Raw genomic sequence first — 19,453 nt, 5'->3', positions numbered from 1 at the left:
CGGCAGCACTGTACGTGAGCCAGCTCACCACACGGGTCAGGAGGCTCTGGGTTTGAACCCTGGACCTCCCATGTGGAAGACGGATGCTCTATCAGTTGAGCCACAACTTCTTCCCTAAGTGTTCATTCTTAAGTAGGGGGTGCAATCCCAGGGAATCAAGAGTATGTGGGGGGAGGCAGGGGAGGCAAGAAAGCCAATGTGAGATGGGTTTCTGAGATGTCTACCACTGGATACCAAAGGCAAATGACCGTGGACTTTGTGAGGTCATCTCCCAAAAACCTTTATAATGAATGATTCAGAATAGTTCGTCTGGGATGATGAAAGTAGAAGAATTTATCCACAGGTCCTGTAGGCCATGGTCAAAGAATAGACCCAGGGTGTGTTAACTCATCTGCATTTCTGCTTACAAATGCACAGTGTAAGGTTAGTTCCCCATCATCTCCTGCCTTATGGGCAGCAGAGAGGTGCTGCCCAGAGGTACTCTGAGTTGTAGATAAACGTGACTAAGGGCTCCAGCCAGCTGAACCTAGAGAATCTGAGATTGTGCCGAAGAGGTGTCTAAGAAAAATAAAAATGAAGATGCTATATCATAGGCCTTTAGAGATGGTGCTTGATTTTAGAGATACTGCCAAGTGGTTTTCTAAAGTGGTGGAACCAATGTACACTCCCACCAGCAGTGTGCCTCACCATTCTGGTGGAGGGTGCAGTGCTACCTCATTGTGGTTTTACTTTGCATCTCCCTCATGACTAATGAGGTTGAGCACCTGTTCATGTGTTTACCTGCCATTTGGACACCCTCTTTTGTGAAGTGCCTGTTTAAATTCCTTTTCCTATTGCTTTGTAGTGGTTTTACAGTTTTTAGACACAAGTCTTTTGCCAAATGTATGGATTGGAATATCTTCTCCCGTATGTGCCTTATTTTTTCTCTATCTCATGTCTTTTGAGTGTCAGAAGTTTCTAATTTTAATGTAGCACAGTTTTCCACTTTTTAACAGTGCTTTTGTTGTTGTTGTTAAGAGAAGTTGTGGGTTTACAGAACAATCATATATAAAATACAGGATTCCCATAGTTAGTATTTTTTGCATTCGTTTCAAGAAAATGAATCTATTCCCTCCCCCAGTCTTCTAGCAGCTCTGTTGTTTCACCTTTCCCAGGTACATTGACCATCCACCTGGAATTGACTTGAGGATATGGTGTAAAGTGGAGATTCTGGTAGACTGAATCATGTCTTCCCCAAAGACGTGCTCAAGTCCTCACCCCTAGGCCTGGGGGTGTGAACGCTTTGTAATTAGGTTCTTTGAAGATATTAAGGCCCAACTGAATTAAAGTGGGCCTTAACCCAATTTGACTGAAGACCTTAGAAGGGGAGGAAATTGTACACAATGGTATTAGAAGTCAGAGAGGAGACCAAAGACAGGTAGCCATGTGAGGGAGGCAGAGACTGAATTACCGCTTGCCGGCAACCACCACCAGAACTCTACAGACTTCAGAGAAAGCCTGCTCCTGCCAACGCCTTGATTTTGAGCTTCTAGCCTCTAAAACCATGAGGCAGTAAATTCCTGTTGTTTAAGTTAACCAGTTTGTGAGGTATTTGTCATAGCAGCCCTGGCAATCTAAGGCAGAGATGAACAGTCATTTTTTTGAATGTGGATACTCAACTGGCCCAGCACCATTTATGGAAAAGTCCACTCTTTTGGCACAGCTCTGAAAGGTTAGCTTTGTCATCATAAATCAGGAGGCCATAGATAAATGGGTCTGTCTCTGCATGCTCTGTTTTGTTCCATTGTACAGTATGTTCATCCCTGAACCAACACCAGGCTGTTTTTATTACTGCCACCTAGACCTCTAAGCTTGTTATTCTTCTTACAAATTTCTAAAGTTTTAGAAGAGGGTTAAAATGTCCTGGAAATTCTGGGTTGGAAAAGTGAACTGGGGAAAGGGTGACCAGGCCAACCCCCATTCCAGGTGTGTGCACATGTCCAGATTCTTGGGCAGCAGCCAGGCTCCCATCAGAGCCTATCAAGGTTCACCAAAGAGGGGAAAAAAACCTTTGGGACTTTGATTGAGATCGCATTAAATCTATAGATCAATTTGAAGAAAATCAACATCTTAAGTTCTAATCCATGGGCATATTATATACCTCCATTAATTTATGTCTTTAAAATTTTCTCTCAGTAATGTTTTGTAGTTTTCTGGGCAGAAATTGTGTGTAATATTCATTCAATTTATTTGATTTTTATGCAATTACAAAATCCATTTTCTAATTGTTGCTCTACCTAGTATTTATATATTGAATTTGTATCTAGGAACTTTGCTAAAAATCACTTATCACCTTTAAGTTTACCTGTAGACAGTTTTTCAATTTTCAACATACCCAATCATCTCCTATGTTAATGACAGTTTTATTTCTTCCTTTTCTTCCTCACACCTATTTATTTTTTCTTGCCTTATTGCACTGGTTAGGATCTCCAGTTCAGTGTTGCATAGACACACTCTGTGCTGACATTATTTCTCTTTCCCAGTCTCAGTGGGAACAAGTTCAATACCTCACTATTAAGCATGATGTTAGCTGGAGTTTTTTTGTTTTGGAGGATGTGGTTTGGGTTTTTGTTTTTGTTTTTGTTTTTGTTTTGGGGGGTTGTTGCTTGTGTTGGGTTTTTTGTTTTGTTTTGTGTGTGTGTTTTATGTTTGTTTTTGGTAAAGCACTCTATCAAATTAAAAAGGTCCATTCTGCTTCTAGTTTGCTAAAGGTTTTTGGTTTGTTTAAATCATGAAAGTGTTTTCTGCATCTACTGAGAAAATCCTACGGTTTTTCTTTTTCCTTGTTAACATGGGAGAATTACATTGATTGATTTGGGTATTGTTAACCAACCTTACTGATCTTCTGTATCCAATGGCGTTTGTAGGTTCTTGTTCAGTTCCACCAAAATGACCTCGTGGGCTATGTGCACGGACAACAGGACGTATTCCCACGTGGAGCCATGGAGTCACTCCCTCCCCTCGGCAACCAGCCTGCGAGGGCGCAGGCCCCTTCGAACCCCTGCTGGACTCGAGCGATGCGCGAGCAACTGAGTGCGGAGACTCCAGCCAGCTGGTCGACGAGGCCGGGTCCCCCACCACCCGCGACCACCAGGACTCTGGCGGGCCGGGTGCGCCCCGGTCCCGCGCGAGGCTCCTTTAAGAAAGCCGGCCGCCGACAGCGTCTCTGGGGCAGGAGTCCGAGGGCGCCAAGAATGCGGGACTCCGACGGGCGCGCAGGGGCTGCAGCTTTGCCGAGCGGCCTCCCCCTTCGCCTGGCCGCAGCACGTCCACCTAGGGGCGCCCCGCTCCTCCCCGCCCCCGCTTCCAGTCCCAGCAGGGCTCCCACTCGAGGCTCCGCCCCTAGCCCCCGCCCCACCCCCGGCCCGCCCCGCGGCCGTCGGAGCCCGCGCTGGCCCCCGCGCGCCGCGAGCGACTTAGCTGGGGGGAAGGACCGCGCGCCCGAAGCAGCCTCATCCACATGCAGGGGACGGCGCGGCGCGGCAGCCGCCAGGAAAGGACAAAGGCTGTTCCGCCGCCGGCCTCACCGTGCCAGGCTCGCCCCGCCCGCAGCCCTGGTGGCCCCGACGCGGCCCCCCGTGTCTGCCCCGCTGGCTGGGGCTGCGCAATCAAGACGGCTTCCGGGAGGAGGCAGCCTCCCCCCTGCAAGCCCGACCCCTCGGCGACGTCAAGGGCCACGGCTTTCCTTTCGGGGATTCCCGGGCGGTCTAGGGGACCCTGTCGTCCTTGAGCCCGCGATCAGGAACCAGGCTTCCCGCGCCAAGAACCCGAGTTCTAGGCCGCGAAACCCCGACTTGGCCCGCGGCGAGGAATCAGCCGTCTGCAGTGGAGACCGCTCTCCAGACGCAGCCCCGAGCCCGGCGGGCGGGGGCAAGGGGAGGCTGGGCAGAGCCCCGTCCAGGACTCCCACAGGGCCTTGGGCCCCCTCCGCGTGCGGGTGGGGGGCTCCGGCATCATCTCCGACCCCGTCTCCCCAGACCTCTGACTGTGGGTCCAGCCTGCACCCACCCTAGAACGGTATCTCGCTCGCGGCCATCGCCGCCTAGAGTCAGGAGGCGGCAGAAAGGGTTTGCACCGCGCCTTGCCACCTGCTCGGTGATCTTTACGTGTCCCTGGGCTTCGGCTTTCCTTGGCGGAATGGACCCAATGCCTCATCCCACTCCCCAACACACACACGCACGACCTGCCAGATTTAAGGAGTTTTGAAGCGCTGGCACCCAGTGGGTTCCGAGCACGGACAGTGATCCTGATTGCCAGGTTCCTCGGCCTCCTTGAGGACAGGGACGGGCTTGCCTGAGCGCTGCTCCCTGCCCCTCCCCCATCCCACGAATGGCTGGAACTCGGGCGGCGGAGCCCCTTCCTTCGCTCAACTAGGAAGTCCTTCCTAGGTCTGCCCCAAGTCCTCTCCTCCCTTCCCCGGGACCCGGGGGGTGGGGTAGGGGCGTTCCCTTTAAGGGAGATGGGGGAGGGGGCTGCCGGCCGGCCCTCCTTCCGCCCCTCCCGGGTCCCCTCAGCCCAGGGCCCGGGTCCCGGGCCCCGCGCCAGCGCATGCGCCGCCTGTGGGCGCTGTCCGGACAGCGAGGGCCGCGCGGGCACGGACGGACGGACGGACTAACTGGCAGCCGGCGGGACAGACGGCCCAGTTAGGGGACGGGGACGCGGCGGGACAGAGACATGGCCAGCCACACGCAGCAGCCGAGCGGGCGCGGGAACCCTGGCCCTGCGCCCTCGCCCTCCACCGGCCGGGGTCCCGGCCCTGGAGCCTCGGAGCGAGTGACGCTCAAAAAGGAGATCGGGCTGGTGAGCGCCTGCACCATCATCATCGGTGAGCCGGGCCTTTGGCTTGCGGGAGCCAGGGCTGCAAAGGAAGAATGGGGGAGCAAGCTGCTGGGAACAAGGGGTGCCCCCTCCCGGGCCTCCTACCCGCTGGCAACAGTGGGGCCACAGGCGGGCAGACCAGGGGGCCTCTCCCTTGGCAGGGTGCTCTGTTGGGGCCCACACAGCATCACAGAGCTGCCTGTTCCCACCTCCCTAGGCCTCCCCAATATTTGCCCGTCAGGGAGGCTGGGGTCCTGTTCACCCCTGGACTCCTCCCCCTGCCTTTACTTGGCTACGAGGCATTGGCAAGTCAGCGGCCCTCGGTGTTCTCATCTGTGAAATGGGGTAATGCCTGTGGCCCTGCCTTGAGAACAGGAGCCTTGCAAGTGTCTGGCCAGGCCAGTAGGTCCTAGCCGAGGCCTTGAGTCCTGGGCTGTGGCATAGGCTGAGTTCCTGTGGGAAGGGACCGGGTGATTTATTCTTCGAAAGCAGGAGGGACCGAGGGTGGACTGGACAGGTAGAGCCAGCCCAGAGGAAGATAGGTTCAGGGCAGGTTTTGGCCGCAGGACTCCAGCCGGGAGGGTGGGCAAGCAGGGACAGGCTGCCAGAGGTGGGGTGGCACATAAGCCTGCTGAAGGCCACCTGGGCGGGGATCCCGGCCCTGGCATCGTGTGGCCCTCTGGCCCCAGCTTCCCACCCGTGAATGAGTCTATGTGTCACGTCTCATGGGAGTTCTGGGTGGGCAGCGGGCTTGGGGACAGCAAAAGTGGTGGTTGGCTTTTTCCCCCTTAACCCCAAGCCAAGAGCTCGGAACTGGGGTAACCCAGCCTGTGTCCACCCAGGGGCCTCTGAGCCCCTCCTGGGAGGGGCCTGTTCTGTCTACTGTGTTCCAGGAGGCACAGGAGTGGGGAGATGCATGGCGGAGGCCTTGACTGCCCCTCCCCCTACTGCCTGTCCAGCCTGCCCCTGCTCCTGCCCCTGCCCCAGCCAGTGGGAGCTGCTCGGACATCCACCACCCACCCACCTCCATGCCCCTAAAGAGGGAGAGAGCTTGGAGACTCAGGAGGGCAGACCTGGGGTCTCGGCTTCCTCCTCTCTGCTCCCACACTGGGAGGTCCTGGCGAGGGCTGGGGTCTGGCCGCTCCTGCACTCGCACCCCAAGTTGCCCTTGAACGTAGCCCCAGGCAGGAGGCTCCACGGTCTCACCCACTGGCCCCTCTAACGGTATCTCACAGGAGCTGGTCCTGATCTGGCCCCTGGCACCCCTGCCTGGCTGTCTTCCTGGGTCTGCTTGGAGAGTTGCCCCAGCTCCGACTCCCCCAGGAAGGGGAAACTCATGGAAAGGCCATGGGGCCAAGAGGCTGGCCATGGCTGGGGCCAAGTGCAGGGAGGGGGCTGGCAGGTGCAGGGAGAGAGAGTTACTCCCGGGCTGTACTTCTGCCCTCCCCCTGCCCACAGCCCACTGGGGAGACTGCCAGGCCCCTCTCTCTCCCCAAAAGAGGGCCTTGGCGGTGGTGGCTTCGCCATGACGCCCCTTCTCCAGGGCAGACTCTGAGAATTTCCCCTGCAGACCCGGTTCTGTCCTTACAGCTCCCCTGCCTTCAGCCCAATGCTGTCCTAGGGCCCCCCACACACATACACTCGATGGCTGAGCTGGCGAGACAAAGCATGGGTGGGGATGATTCAGGTTAGAACCCAGTGACCCAAGCCCCAGCCCAGGGCAGAGGGGAGATCCTAGCGCTCTGGCTGGAGGAGCGTCGGAGGATGACAGCAGGGCCGGAGCTGGACTGGACAGGAAAGGAGTATGGAGAGGCAGGGCCTGAGCTAGGAGACTAGGGCCCCACGCCCTCTCCATCCACTGCCCTGGGTGGGCCCACCTCCTCTGCACCAGTACCCCAGGAATCTGGTCACAGCCAAAGCAATGTTTTCACTGTAGAAGTCTTGAGAAATTTCCATCCCGCTCCACCGTCTCTCCTTGCTTGTTACCAGTTAGTGAACAGGGTCTCTGACACAGGGGTCTCGGCCAGCTCCCTCACCCGCTCCACGCCCAAGGAGGCAGCCTGCCAGGTCCTGGCTGAGCGGGGTCACATCTGGGTCTGCTGACCAGGCCATCCCTTCCCCAACTCTCTCCATCTGACTCAAGCCTCCAGCTCACCCAGGGGTTCATGGGTCAGCACAAGTATATAGAGGGAGTCGGGGTCTCTCTAGGCCCAGCACCTCCTCATCCAGCCTCAGCCAGGCCCCTGTCTGTGTCCTCGGGGGCGGGGGTGGCTGGGCTGCTCCGAGGACGGACACCTCCAGAATCCCAGCCCCTCCTCACCATGATCCTGGCGAGACATCATCTCACAGAGGAACTCCTCTGTGCCTCAGCCCGGCCTGATTTACAGACGAGAAAACCGAAGGTCGGGGGCAGGTGCACCTACAGAGAGAGCGAGGGAGGGCCAGCCAGCCCTGGACACGTTCGCTCATCTATTCAGTAAATATTCACTGAGCTTTTTACAACATACCGGGCACTGCTGTAGGCACTGGAGACCCAACCGGGAACAAGACAGACACAATCCCTGCCCTCCTGACGTTCCAGGGTGGGAGTCAGACATTAAGCAAGAAAAACCAGCCAAACGTACAGAGAACAGGGTCATCATCAGTGCAAAGAAGAGAGAACTAGGCCAGGAAGGAGGCCACAGAGTGCTGGGGACAGACGGGTGGGTGGTAGGAGGTGAGTCAGGGAGTAGGACCAGGTCTCCCTGGGCAAGGCCTTCTCCTTCTCGGGAGATGTGAGCCGTGGGAGGGTTCAAGCAGAAAGGGCTGGCAGATAACTTACAGTTTCATGGGCTCATTCTGGGGAAGAGGCCATGGGGGCAAAAGCAGAAGCTAGAAGCCACATCAGGAGGCCACTGCGTTCCCCTGGGCAAGCGATGATGTGGCTTGGGGCAGGGTGACGGTGGTGGAGGGGGATGTTCAGCTCTGGAAGGTAGAGCCGGGGGATATGCTGAGGGACTGGACACGGGGTGTGGCAGAAAAAGAGGCCACACCCCATGACAAGGTCAAATGACACACGGTCTAGGCCTGAGCAGCTGGGGGGACATTTGAGCAGCTGGGGGGACATTTGCAACTTATTGGTGAGGGGAGCAGGTTTGGGGAAAGGCGAGTGAAAGCCAGGAACTGTTTCAAGCATGTAAAGTTTGAGGTGCCGGCTTGTTGAGGAGTTAGTTGGATACACAGGTTTCATTTAGCCTGAAGGTCTAGATTAGGGATATAACTTGGGAGTTTCTAGTAGATAGGTTGTATTTACAGCTAGGGAGCTGGATAAGGTCTCCAAGGGAGTGAGTGCAGAAAGAGGAGAGAAGCCACCCCAGGCCTGAGCCCTGGGCACCCACTGTTGAGAAGCCAGGAGAGAGAAGTGGAGCCAGCAAGGAAGTCAGAGCCGGAGCAGCCAGAGAGGCTAAAGACTGGGTGAAGTGGGTCCCAGAGGCTGACAAGGGGGCAACGAGCAACTGCCAAGCATAGCTGATGGGTCGAGCAGGATGAGGCCTGGGCTTGATGGTTGGATTCAGCCAGGTAGAGCTCATCAGTGACCTCTGCGAGACTCAGCCTGGAGATGGGCAGGAGGCAGGCCAAGTGGACCAGCTCTTCTGGGGCTGTCTGGGCTCAAGAAGCTGAGCGGGCCAGGCACAGAGGGCCCCACACTTGGCTCATGCCCTCTGTCGGGGTGGGAAGTGGTTTAGGTCAGAGGTATATGCCGGCCATCCTGGAAGTGTCTCCACTCACCTCCCTGGGGTCCTGCCAAGACCTCAGCAGGCGAGTCAGTCCTCCCAGATGCTCACGGTGAGGGCACTCATCACAGGGGACAGGCAGCAACCTGTCTCGTCCAGGGTGTTGGGCGGGGCCCTTCTGGGCCAGGGCTACAGCTGCTGACCCCAGGGTGGTGGGTTCCATGGGGTTAGATGGCAATAAGGACAGGTGTCCCTAGGTCAGACTGGGTGGCCTCAGGTGTCTCCAAGGAAGATGACGGTAGTGAGACTCATGAGTGCCTCCTGGGGTCTCCGGAGGGTCGTGGACAGAATCACCGCAACACGGGGGTTCTCTCTTTTCATAGACGAGAAGGCACAGAAAGGTGAAGTATCTTGTCCAAGGCTGCCCACACTGGCGGCCCCAGGATTCCAACCCCTATCTGGGAGTTCTCAACTAGTAAGCACCCCTGCCCAGGCCTACCGGCAGGAACTGAGAACTCTTTCACGGCGCTCTCTGGGATCAGACCCTAAGCGGGAGGTGTTGGGACTCATTCCCAGCAAGGGACCCCAGGAATCTCTGTTCTCGTCAGACCATTGTGAGAGGAGGACGCCCCGTGGTGGCCACACTCGCTGGGAGAGGCCAGGGTGGGTGAGGCATGTGCTAGGCGAGCAATGCCCCCTGGATCCCTGGTCCCTTTGGGGGGGCTCAAGCACAGACTCTGCCGCTGGAATGCAGGATCCGCCCAGGGTTTCAAATGAAGGAATTGCCTCCTGGCCTCCTCCAGGCACGGTGGGAGTAGGCCAGGGTCCTGGTGATAGGGCCAAGGTGGAAGTCAAGGAAGGCCTCCTGGGGAAGTGCTGCTTGAGCGAGGCCAGTGAACCGGGGAGAGGCCCTGCCGCAGTGGGGGCCGGGGGCTTCTCTCGGACCACATGCCATGCCTCTGCCAATGCCAGGGTTGGGCCAGTCCTCAGCTGCCCCTCAGCCCAGGGGCCCTGCCTGGCAGATGGGGACACTGAGCCCCGGAAGGGCAGCGCTGGGCTGGGACGACAGAGTGGCTCCTGAATGTGTTTCTCGGGCTGAGGGGTGGCACCCAGTGGCTGGCCTGATGGGCTTCCTTGCCACCGTCCCCAAATAGACTACACACTCCCCACACACACAGCACGGGTGGGTGGATGGTTCCGCCGCGCGACCCCCGCCAACCACCCCCACGACCTCCCTGTTCCGCCGCTGCCTCCCAGAAATAGGTCAGCGCGCACCCCAGCGGCCTCCGGGAAACAATGGCCCTTTCTTCGTTCCTCAGCGGAGCCGGGTAAACCCCATCAGGCCAAACATCTCAATGTGATACCAAAAAAAAACAACAACAGAACCTCCCAGTGCAGGCCACGGGGTGGGGGGGCAGGGGGAGGTTCAAGGCGGACCTCACATCCTCAACACCTGCCCGGGAGCCGCGGCCCCATTTGGTGGACGGGAACACAGAGGCATCAGAAGCTGCCTCTCCCGACCCAGGCGCTCAGAAGTCCCGCCTGCCCACCCCACGTCCCCCTGAGACCCCGCCCCTTCTCCTCCCCCAGCCCAGGCGCCCCCACGGCTAGGCTCGTCCACTGCTGTCTTCACCCCGCCAGGCAGGGCTGATGGAGCACCCTGAGCCCAGCGCCACCCCTGGCGGCAGCGGCGCAAGCACCTCCACGGCACCCCTGCAGCCCCGGCACCCCTCCTCCCGTCTCCTGTAAGCATTCAGCGCTGGAGTTCCCATTCCGGTCCTCAGCTCCCCGCCCCTCCATTTTCTCTCTGCAGCTGGCCCAAGCCCACTGCCCCCATTCTTCCTTGCATTGCCCCACCTGCTCCACACCTGCCAAGAGCAGCCAGCAACCAGAGATGGGGTTTCCGGCCACCTTGAAGCACAGCCCTGGGGCAGACGCTGGAGGTTGTCCAGGCCCAGGAGATCCAGCCCTGTTCCCAAACGTGTTTCTTTGAGCCATTTGGGGAAAAGTCCTGAACTTTTCCTCAGGGAAAAGCCTGAGGCCACGTGCCCAAAGCAATACTGGGCCCCCAGCCTTAGTCCCAAAGCCCAGTGTCCGAGTCCCCAGCCAGCGCGTAGTAGCCATGTGTCCCTTTTAGCCCCCAGCCCTGGAGCTGCCAGATGGGGCTTCCCAGAGGGCACTGCCCTTGAGGCCAGCCAGGCTGAATCCCCTAGCCCAGTAGGGTCTCCACAGGGAGGTGGCTCCAGACCCTGGACGTCCCTTTCCTGAATGCACCCAGCTCCTTCCAAGGCCACCCAACCTCCCCCTGGCTTCCAACCTCACTGGCTTTTGGCAAATTCCGCTCCACCAGGTCCTAAGAACACAGGCTCTGCCTGCTGGATGGAGCAAACTCAAAGGCTCTTTAGAAGCCAGCAGCCCACCCAGGTCCTGGATCCCTCGGGGCAGATGAGAAAAGCGGCCCCTTTCCCCTTGGAAACAGGCTGAGGGCATAGCTTACCTCTGGGGGGCGGGGACAGAATCCTTTAGTCCTTATCTGGACATATTTTGGGCTCCTGGGATGTGACCAGAAAGCCAAGAGGGCACCGTGACTGTCCAGACTGGAAATCTGTGTCGGCTGGGGGCGGGGGTGGGGGGTAGCACCACAGACAAGGAATGAATGCAGATTGGTGGCCACTGCCGTGTCCTTGACCAGCCAGCCTGGAAGGTGGGGCAGGCAGGGGCCGTGCACCTCTCCAGGTCCCGGCAGGTTGACTCTGGTTCATGTGACCTGCAGGGCCTGGGGTTATTTCCTCACAGGTGGGCCCTAGTCCAACTCCCCGTGATGTTATCTGAATCATGCTCATGGGTGCATCCCGGAGCATTGCCGCCGCCCCTAACCACCCGGGAGCTCAGGGCCAAATGGACCTCCAGAGTCCGGCTCATCCTGGGAATTTGCTGTGCAGTCGCACTTGACTCTGAGTGTGTCATTGTTTTGGGGTGCAGAGGAGGCACATTGCCTTTCCACTCCCAGGCATCCTGAGTCAAGGGGGGCACCCCCCCACCTGCCCATCCTTTGATCCTGACCTTGGATGCCCACTACCCCTCTGTTCCTCAGGGTCCCTTGTGGGAGGGCTGAGTGGGGACAGCTGCTCCATTTCACAGATGAGGAAGTTGATTCTTCGAGCAAAGGCATCGAGGCCTCTGGGGCATCAGGCCATTTTCTCATCAACAAGTTGACCCTGTAGGTATATATCGAGCACTACTAGGTACTGGGGGGCTCGCTGCTGAGTGGGGAGGTCACAGAGTACACACAGCATGGTTCAAATGGAGTTGCAAAGCACATCTTGGATACACCTGGGAATGAGCTGAGGGCCTCACACACTGTATTTCATTTAAACTTCTCAGTGACCCCATTTGACTGACGAGGGCAGAGAGATCAGCAGGCAGGGCCTTGCAGGCCTGAGCAGGAGATGGGCCCAGGTTTCCTGACCCCCAGCCAGGATTTTCCACTGCATTCCTGAAATTGGGAGCCGTGACCCCTGTTTGTAAGCAGTAGGCTGCCCTGGGGGGTGGGGGAGTGGCAGTCTGTGTCCAGGCTTCGGGCCAGGTCACACCCTCTGCCAGCCTGCCATTGCCCACCCCTTTTCTGCTTCAGTGGCTGCTGACCAACTGAAAATCCACCAATTCTTCTCCCTTATCTCACTGGCCCTTGCCCAGGATCTGAAACATTTTAATGGTGCCAGGAAATAAGGTCTCTTCAGGATCTATGTCTACAGCCTGGGTTCTAGGCTAGGGATGAGTCTAGGAGAAGGAGGTCCTTGGTGGGGAAAGGGAAGATGGAAATTCAAGTGGCAAAATACAGAGTAGGGTCCAAGGAACTGCAGGGGCTGTGAAATGGGACGAGGAGCCCAAACCCAGCATAGTCACAGAGGGCTTCGTGGAGGAGGTGCTACTACTCCCTGAGCCATTCCAGGACTGTGGACTTTGGACAAGGGAAAAGGAGTGAAGGTAGCTCAAGCAGTTGAGCACCTGCTTCCCATGTATGAGATTCCAGGTTCAATCCCCAGTACCGCCTAAAAATAAAACATACAAAAAAACCAGTTCTCACTGGGGAGCGGATATAGCTCAGTGTTTGAGTGCCTGCTTCCCATGTTCCCTCATGAGAACCTGGGTTTAATCCCCAGTACCTCCTTTAAAAAAAATAAGGAGCAGGAGAGCGACACAGTCAAAGTCTTGCTTTGGTAGGCCAGCTTTGGAGGGAGGACAGGTGGCTGGAGGTTGTCCAGGGGCAGGAGGCCTGAGCCAGGCCAGGCGGGAACACATAGGAGGGACTGCCCTCTGCCATCACTCCGGAGGCTGAGCTGCCGCATTTGTGCTCGCTCCACCTCCAGGCAATAAGGGGGAGGAAGAACTCAGCACAGGGCTTGTCGAAAGGGCAAGGTGTCATCTGCCATCCCAGGGACTGGGCCCAGGGATGATGGGAGATGAGGGCCCAGCAGCCTCTGCATTTTCCCACCTCCTCCTCGAAGCCTCCCCAGCTCCCTTCCTTACTGCAGCCCCCAGAGTGCCCCAAGATGCCGGGGCTGTCAAGGGGCCCCAGAGCGGACCGAGGCCTGGCCTGATGCCCCTCATCTTCCCACCCCAGGGAACATCATCGGCTCAGGCATCTTCATCTCGCCCAAGGGAGTCCTGGAGCACTCGGGCTCCGTGGGTCTGGCCCTCTTCGTCTGGATCCTGGGTGGGGGCGTCACTGCCCTGGGCTCCCTCTGCTACGCGGAGCTGGGAGTCGCCATCCCCAAGTCCGGCGGGGACTACGCCTACGTCACAGAGATCTTCGGGGGCCTGGCTGGGTGAGTGCGGGGCCCTGCGGGGCAGGGGCAGTCTCTCTGGAGCAGGACGGCTGCTTGGGCTCTGGGCCTCGTTCCTTCTGCTGCCTCCTAGATGACTGGGTGGATGGAGGGAAGGAGGAGGCGGTGGGCAGCCTTCCAAGGCTAGGGTGAGCAGCACCAGTGCCCACCCCACTTGACTGGAGTCTGTTGGACACTCCAGCCAGACCTTCAACCTCTCTGTGTCCCCTTTTAAATGGAAGCCCGTGAGGCCCCACCGCCCACCCAGGCACTGATGGGTGTAGGGGCCCAATCTGAACCCACTAGGGAAGGCTAGTATCCAGGCAAGGAGGGGGCCTAGTGTTTAGTAAACCCCCAGGCAGTGGGGGAGATGATGTTCCCATCACATGCCCTAAATAAGTCTCCTTTAGCACCCCTGTACCCCTTCATTCGTTGGCAAGAACCTACCACGTGCCAAGGGCTGGGGAGGCAGCAATAAAAACCCATCTCTGTCCTCAAGTTGCTCCCAGGCAGTGGGAAGACAGTCGTTCAAATGTGACAGACACCGCAAGAGCAAAGAGGATGGGCCGCATGCCACCTAGGCAGGCTCCCAGGACAACCGCGCTGGAACCAAGGCTGGGTTGAAGGGGAGAGTTTTTCTCAGCCGACAGTGAGGAAGGCCAAGGCATGGTGGCCTGGGACGAGGTCAGGTTCCTGGCTCAGAGGAGGCGGGGCAGAGGGACAGGAAGCTATGACGTTCATCCAGACGAGTAGTGCCCAGGGCCTGCGCAGAGGCACAGGCAGATTCCAGAGTCGTTTAGGAGCCTGCACCGGGAGGATGCGAGCCAGCGTGGGCACAGCGGGCCGACATCCACTTTCCCGTTTCAGAGGCTCCGTAGCTGGAGGAGTTACTGAGGTGTACAGTCAGGGTGCGAGTGGGGGGTCTGGAGCCCCAGGGAAAGGTCCAGGGTGCAGTATGCCAAGTTGGTTCTGAGGGACGTGGGCCAGGGGCCATGCCTGGGGCCCCGGCAGGGCGTGCATACCCTGTGGGGCTCGCCTTTGAGCTGAGGGTCCTCCAAGGGCCTGGAGCTGAGAAAGCTGAAGAATCACATTGGGGGGCTGGAGAGAACAGCTGGGAGAAGGTGGGAAGGAGGAGGGCCCGGGACCGTGGCTGCAGCCAGCATTGTGGGGTGAGCAGAGGGGTGCCCCCAGCAGGAACACAGAGTGTCCCAGAAGCCAAAGGAGGGAGGGGAGCAGGGATACAGTGCAAAGGCAAGGACCACGAGGGCCCCACGAGAGGTCCTGGTGACCCTGGCGAAGGCAGGCCCCACCCTCGAGGGCTGGCCAAGCCTTGGCAGACCACCCCCAAGGACAGGCCCCCCTGGGTGCAGGCGGAGCCCCTGGGAACAGCTCTGGCCTCGCAGCCTTGAGCACAGAAGCCTGCCCCCTCCGAGTGCCCTTACAGGGCGACATGGAGGCAGAAGGCGCCTAGGTCACTCCCTACCCCAAGCCCGCAGCTCCTCTCTGGTCCCTGCATGCCAAGGGTTTCCCATGACGAGATAGTGGGGCTGTCCCCCTACCCCCGCGACCCCAGCTCCGAACACAGCCTGTGCTCTAGAGGGCCTGGCAGGCGTGAGAAAGCTCCAAGGGCAGCGCTGCGGATGTTTAAACGTGTTGAACGCCTTCCCTGTGCACATGGTCCACACATAGGGCAGTGAGATCGTCTTCCCTAGCCTGACGCCCTTTCCGGCCCGTGGGGACCCAGGCCCGCTGCCCACACGGGGGTCCACTGGGCCGGGAGGGGCGCCGGATGCCGTGTCACTCGGCCCTGGCTCCTTCCAGCTTCCTGCTGCTCTGGAGCGCCGTCCTCATCATGTACCCCACCAGCCTGGCCGTCATCTCCATGACCTTCTCCAACTACGTGCTGCAGCCCGTGTTCCCCAACTGCGTGCCCCCGGCCGCTGCCTCCCGCGTGCTCTCCATGGCCTGTCTGAGTGAGCACGCACCCCCACACCCCGTGGGGAGGTCTGGGGGTGCCCAGCTCCCAGAGCCGGCCTCAGGGCTCGGGGCCCTTGCACTCTGGCCATGTGGGGCGGGGTGGGGGAGGGGTGCTGCTCTCGGGCGCCCTGGCCGGGCCTGCCGTGAGGGTGTAGGCCTCGGGCGCCCCCTGCCCCGCCCAGCAGCACCTGTCCCACAGTGCTCCTGACGTGGGTGAACAGCTCCAGCGTGCGCTGGGCCACGCGCATCCAGGACGTGTTCACGGGTGGGAAGCTGCTGGCCCTGTCGCTCATCATCGGCGTGGGCTTCATCCAGATCTTCCAAGGTAGGGCCGGGCTGGGGGCGTGCACGGGGCTGGGCAGCGAGGCTCACCCCCGACCTCTGCCCCTCAGGGCGCTTCGAGGAGCTGAGGCCCAGCAACGCCTTCGCCTTCTGGATGACGCCCTCCGTGGGTCACCTGGCTCTGGCCTTCCTCCAGGGCTCCTTTGCCTTCAGCGGCTGGAACTTCCTCAACTATGTCACCGAGGAGCTGGTTGACCCTCGGAAGTGAGAGGGGCAGCACCCCCGACCCTTGTCGAGGCTGTGAAGTCAGGCCATGGGGGTGGGAGGGCTGTGAGCTGGAGAGGGGAGACCCGGCCTCTCAGAGGACCCGCTGCCCCCTGGGGCTCAGGCAGTCTAAGCGATGCGCGGGCAGGGTCCCTGCGGCCCCCAAGGGGCTATGTTTGAGCCCAGCCCCGTTCTGCGTGGGTGCGGACGAGCCGGCTCCTCTCTGGGCCTGGGAAATACTGTAGCTTCCTGTACTGTTGTAAATGGATTCACCTATTTGCGCTGGTCTGAAAGGACTAGAAACCCACGGCATGTTCTCTAAAACTAAAGCTCTGACTCCATCTGATGCTAAGCCAGAGAAACGGGAAACAGCGGGAGCTGCAAGAACCACTGGCTGGGGGAGGCCCAGGGAAGGCCAGGGCCCGTGACGGGGTCTGGGGGCGCCGTGGAGGCTTTTTTTTTTCTCTCCCCTTCCCCTCCCCACCCCCGCCCCATCCCCAGTTGTCTGTTTTCTGTGTTCATTCACTGCGTGTTCTTTTGTCAGCTTCTGTTGTTGTCAGCAGCACGAGAATCTGTGTTTCTTTTTGTTGCGTCATCTTGTTGTGTCAGCTCTCCGTGTGTGCGGTGCCATTCCTGGGCAGGCTGCACTTTCTTTTGCGCTGGGTGGCTCTCCTTACAGGGCACAGTCCTACGTGGGGGACACCCCTGTGTGGCAGGGCACTCCTTGCGCACATCAGCACTGTGCATGGGCCAGCTCCACACGGGTCCAGGAGGCCTGGGGTTTGAACCGCGGACCTCCCATGTGGTAGACAGACGCCCTATCCATTGGGCCAAGTCTGCTTCCCGGTGGGTGCTTTTCAAGGCTGACTTTGGCTGGCTGCACTTTTCTCCTTATGGGTGTTACTCCCTGCCCTCCAGGCGCCACGTGACCCCCTCCCTGTAGCCACACTTCCTGCCGCCTGCCCAGGCTGGGGTGGGCGAGGCAGACAGCAGTGCCCAGTGCCTTTCCTGGCCCCAGGCCCCTAAGGACAAAGGAGATGGAGCCTCAGAGCCTGTTGCTGGGACCCCTGCTCCCCCCACCCCAAGGGGCCGACACAGACACATTCCAATACTCCCCCCACAGGAACCTACCTCGCGCCATCTTCATCTCCATCCCTCTGGTGACCTTCGTGTACACCTTCACCAACGTCGCCTACTTCACTGCCATGTCCCCACAGGAGCTGCTGGCCTCTAACGCAGTGGCTGTGGTGAGTGGGGGCCCTGCTTGGTTCCCAGCCCCTGCCCTGGCCCTTACCCCAGCCTCACACATGGCGTTTCTTCTGTGCCCGCTCAGACCTTTGGGGAGAAGCTGCTGGGCTACTTTTCTTGGGTCATGCCTGTCTCCGTGGCACTTTCCACTTTCGGAGGGATCAACGGCTACCTGTTCACCTCCTCCAGGTACCCCAACTGGGGAGAGGGTGGCTATGGGGAGGTGAGGCAGATGTCCTGGTGTGTGCCAGCAGGGCAGGGGACCAGAGAACATGAAATACAGCTAAAGGAAGCCCACCTGAAGCCAGGACGATGACCTTCTCAGAAACAAAAGTCTGGGGAAGTAAAGAAAGCCAGAGGGAGGTAGGCTAGATGAAGGGAAGAACTGCCCAAAAGTGGGGCTGCTGGGCCCTGGAGCAGGAGGTTGGAGGCAACAGCTCAAGAGGGACAGGAGGCCAGAGCTGATGAACAGACTCTGGCCAGTGGGAAGGCCCCAAGGCCGGGCTCATGGCCCCCACCCCCTCTGTCCCCATCCCCAGGCTGTGCTTCTCAGGAGCCCGGGAAGGGCACCTGCCCAGCCTGCTGGCCATGATCCACGTCAGACGCTGCACCCCGATCCCTGCCCTCCTTGTCTGTGTAAGTTGGGGGACCCCTAGGCCAGTGGGGTGCGGGGAGGGGCCGGGGCTCCCCCGACCTCCCGGCCTGAGTGAGGGTGGCCCTGAGCCGCCTGCAGGGTTGACAGGAGGCAGGTGGGAGGCCTGCCCTCAGCCCCGAGTGCTTTCCTAGTGCGGAGCCACAGCCGTCATCATGCTTGTGGGAGACACGTACACGCTCATCAACTACGTGTCCTTCATCAACTACCTCTGCTACGGCGTCACCATCCTGGGCCTGCTCGTGCTGCGCTGGAGGCGGCCGGCGCTCCACAGGCCCATCAAGGTGAGGCCGGGTGTGGGGTGGGCCGGCCAGTGTGCCGAGAGCTCTCAGACCCACCCCGTTGCCAGCTTAGGGCACCGGGGATAGGGGCAGGTGGCAGAAGCCACGCTATTCCAGGTTTCACTGCGTGCAGGACCACACGTGCACTGACGCTCTCATCCTCATGGCGCCCCATGAGGCGGGCGCGTGTAGAACTCCCAGTTCACAGATGTGCTAAGTGAACCAAGCAAGGTTAAGGAACCCGCTCAAGAGCACGTAGGCGGCCGGCGACAGAGCTCAGAGCGGGGATTCCGGGAGCCAACCCGCACAGAAACAGAAGACTGTGAACTGCGCTCAAAGAAAAGTCCACCCTTTTGCATATAGATCCTTAAGCCTCAGAAACACTCGGGGCCTGAAATGGGGAACACCAAAAGACAAAAACCGACCGCGAGACCGTGAGCCAGGTCCAGTCCAGGAACCCGCACACACGGCCGGGTGGAGCTGGGAGTAGTGAAACTCTGATGAACCCCAGCAACTTGGCAGACTGTCCCATGGATTGGCAGTGGGCCAGGGAAGGGAGGCCCCCGGGGTGGGGGTGGGGCCGCACCCCGGCGCTCACGCGGGCTCTCCCCAGGTGAATCTGCTCGTCCCTGTCGCGTACTTGGTCTTCTGGGCCTTCCTGCTGGTCTTCAGCTTCATCTCGGAGCCCATGGTCTGTGGGGTCGGAGTCATCATCATCCTCACTGGAGTTCCCATTTTCTTCCTGGGGGTGTTCTGGAGAAGCAAACCAAAGTGTGTGCACAGGCTCACGGGTGAGCAGGGCGGCCAGGCTCTGGAGATGCCTCCCCCACCCCCCACCTACCGCAGGGCTCCCAGTAGCTGGGGTGACAGCCCAGGGCGCCCCCCACCACCAGACAGCTCCCCAAGATGCCACCGACCTGCAGAGGGAGCAGCTCCCTGGAGGCCCCCACGTGGGGGAGGTGTCCGCTGGTGGAGGGCCAGGCCCCGAGGACCATCTGTCTGTCTTCAGAGTCGATGACACGCTGGGGCCAGGAGCTGTGTTTCGTGGTCTACCCCCAGAGCTCCCCCGAGGAGGAGGAGAACGGCCCCTGCCAGCCCTCCCCACTGCCCGCCTCGGACAAGCCCTTGAAGACACAATGAGATGCTTGTGGAGACCGAAGCAGCTGTTTCTGTTTACATGTTTATTGAGTGGGTGTTTTTGCAAAAAAAAAAAAAAAATTCTGGAAAAAAAAAGCAATAGGATTTTTAGAGGCCTGTCGTAAGGAAGCCCTGGAGATGTGGCTTCTTAGCACTGCCCTGCTAGCTCTTCCTGAAAAGGTCCATAAATAAATCAGGGCTGGTTGTTTGCTTGTG

At 59.1% G+C, this 19,453-nt stretch overlaps 1 protein-coding gene across 2 annotated transcripts in view; it reads left to right on the top strand.

Moving 5' to 3' along the window:
* SLC7A10 (solute carrier family 7 member 10) overlaps window positions 1-19,453 on the top strand; it is a 29,127-nt gene extending 9,674 nt beyond the window's left edge. The window contains exons 2-12 of one of the 2 annotated variants that reach the window (XM_004474407.4): window positions 2,907-4,864; window positions 13,195-13,399; window positions 15,218-15,369; window positions 15,573-15,698; window positions 15,766-15,919; window positions 17,043-17,166; window positions 17,253-17,356; window positions 17,707-17,803; window positions 17,954-18,103; window positions 18,714-18,891; window positions 19,110-19,453. In XM_004474407.4, the coding sequence (XP_004474464.2) occupies window positions 4,714-4,864; window positions 13,195-13,399; window positions 15,218-15,369; window positions 15,573-15,698; window positions 15,766-15,919; window positions 17,043-17,166; window positions 17,253-17,356; window positions 17,707-17,803; window positions 17,954-18,103; window positions 18,714-18,891; window positions 19,110-19,240 (1,572 nt within the window). In that variant the 5' untranslated portion in view covers window positions 2,907-4,713 and the 3' untranslated portion in view covers window positions 19,241-19,453. Of the gene's footprint in view, window positions 1-2,906; window positions 4,865-13,194; window positions 13,400-15,217; window positions 15,370-15,572; window positions 15,699-15,765; window positions 15,920-17,042; window positions 17,167-17,252; window positions 17,357-17,706; window positions 17,804-17,953; window positions 18,104-18,713; window positions 18,892-19,109 lie in introns of those variants that run through there. The other variant, XM_071209205.1, reaches the window with a different exon arrangement.

The sequence above is a fragment of the Dasypus novemcinctus genome, chromosome 18 (genome assembly GCF_030445035.2).
Source record: "Dasypus novemcinctus isolate mDasNov1 chromosome 18, mDasNov1.1.hap2, whole genome shotgun sequence".
Taxonomy (NCBI): domain Eukaryota; kingdom Metazoa; phylum Chordata; class Mammalia; order Cingulata; family Dasypodidae; genus Dasypus; species Dasypus novemcinctus.
The sequence above is the reverse complement of the archived record's forward strand: the minus strand, read 5'-3'. Positions and strand labels throughout refer to the sequence as shown.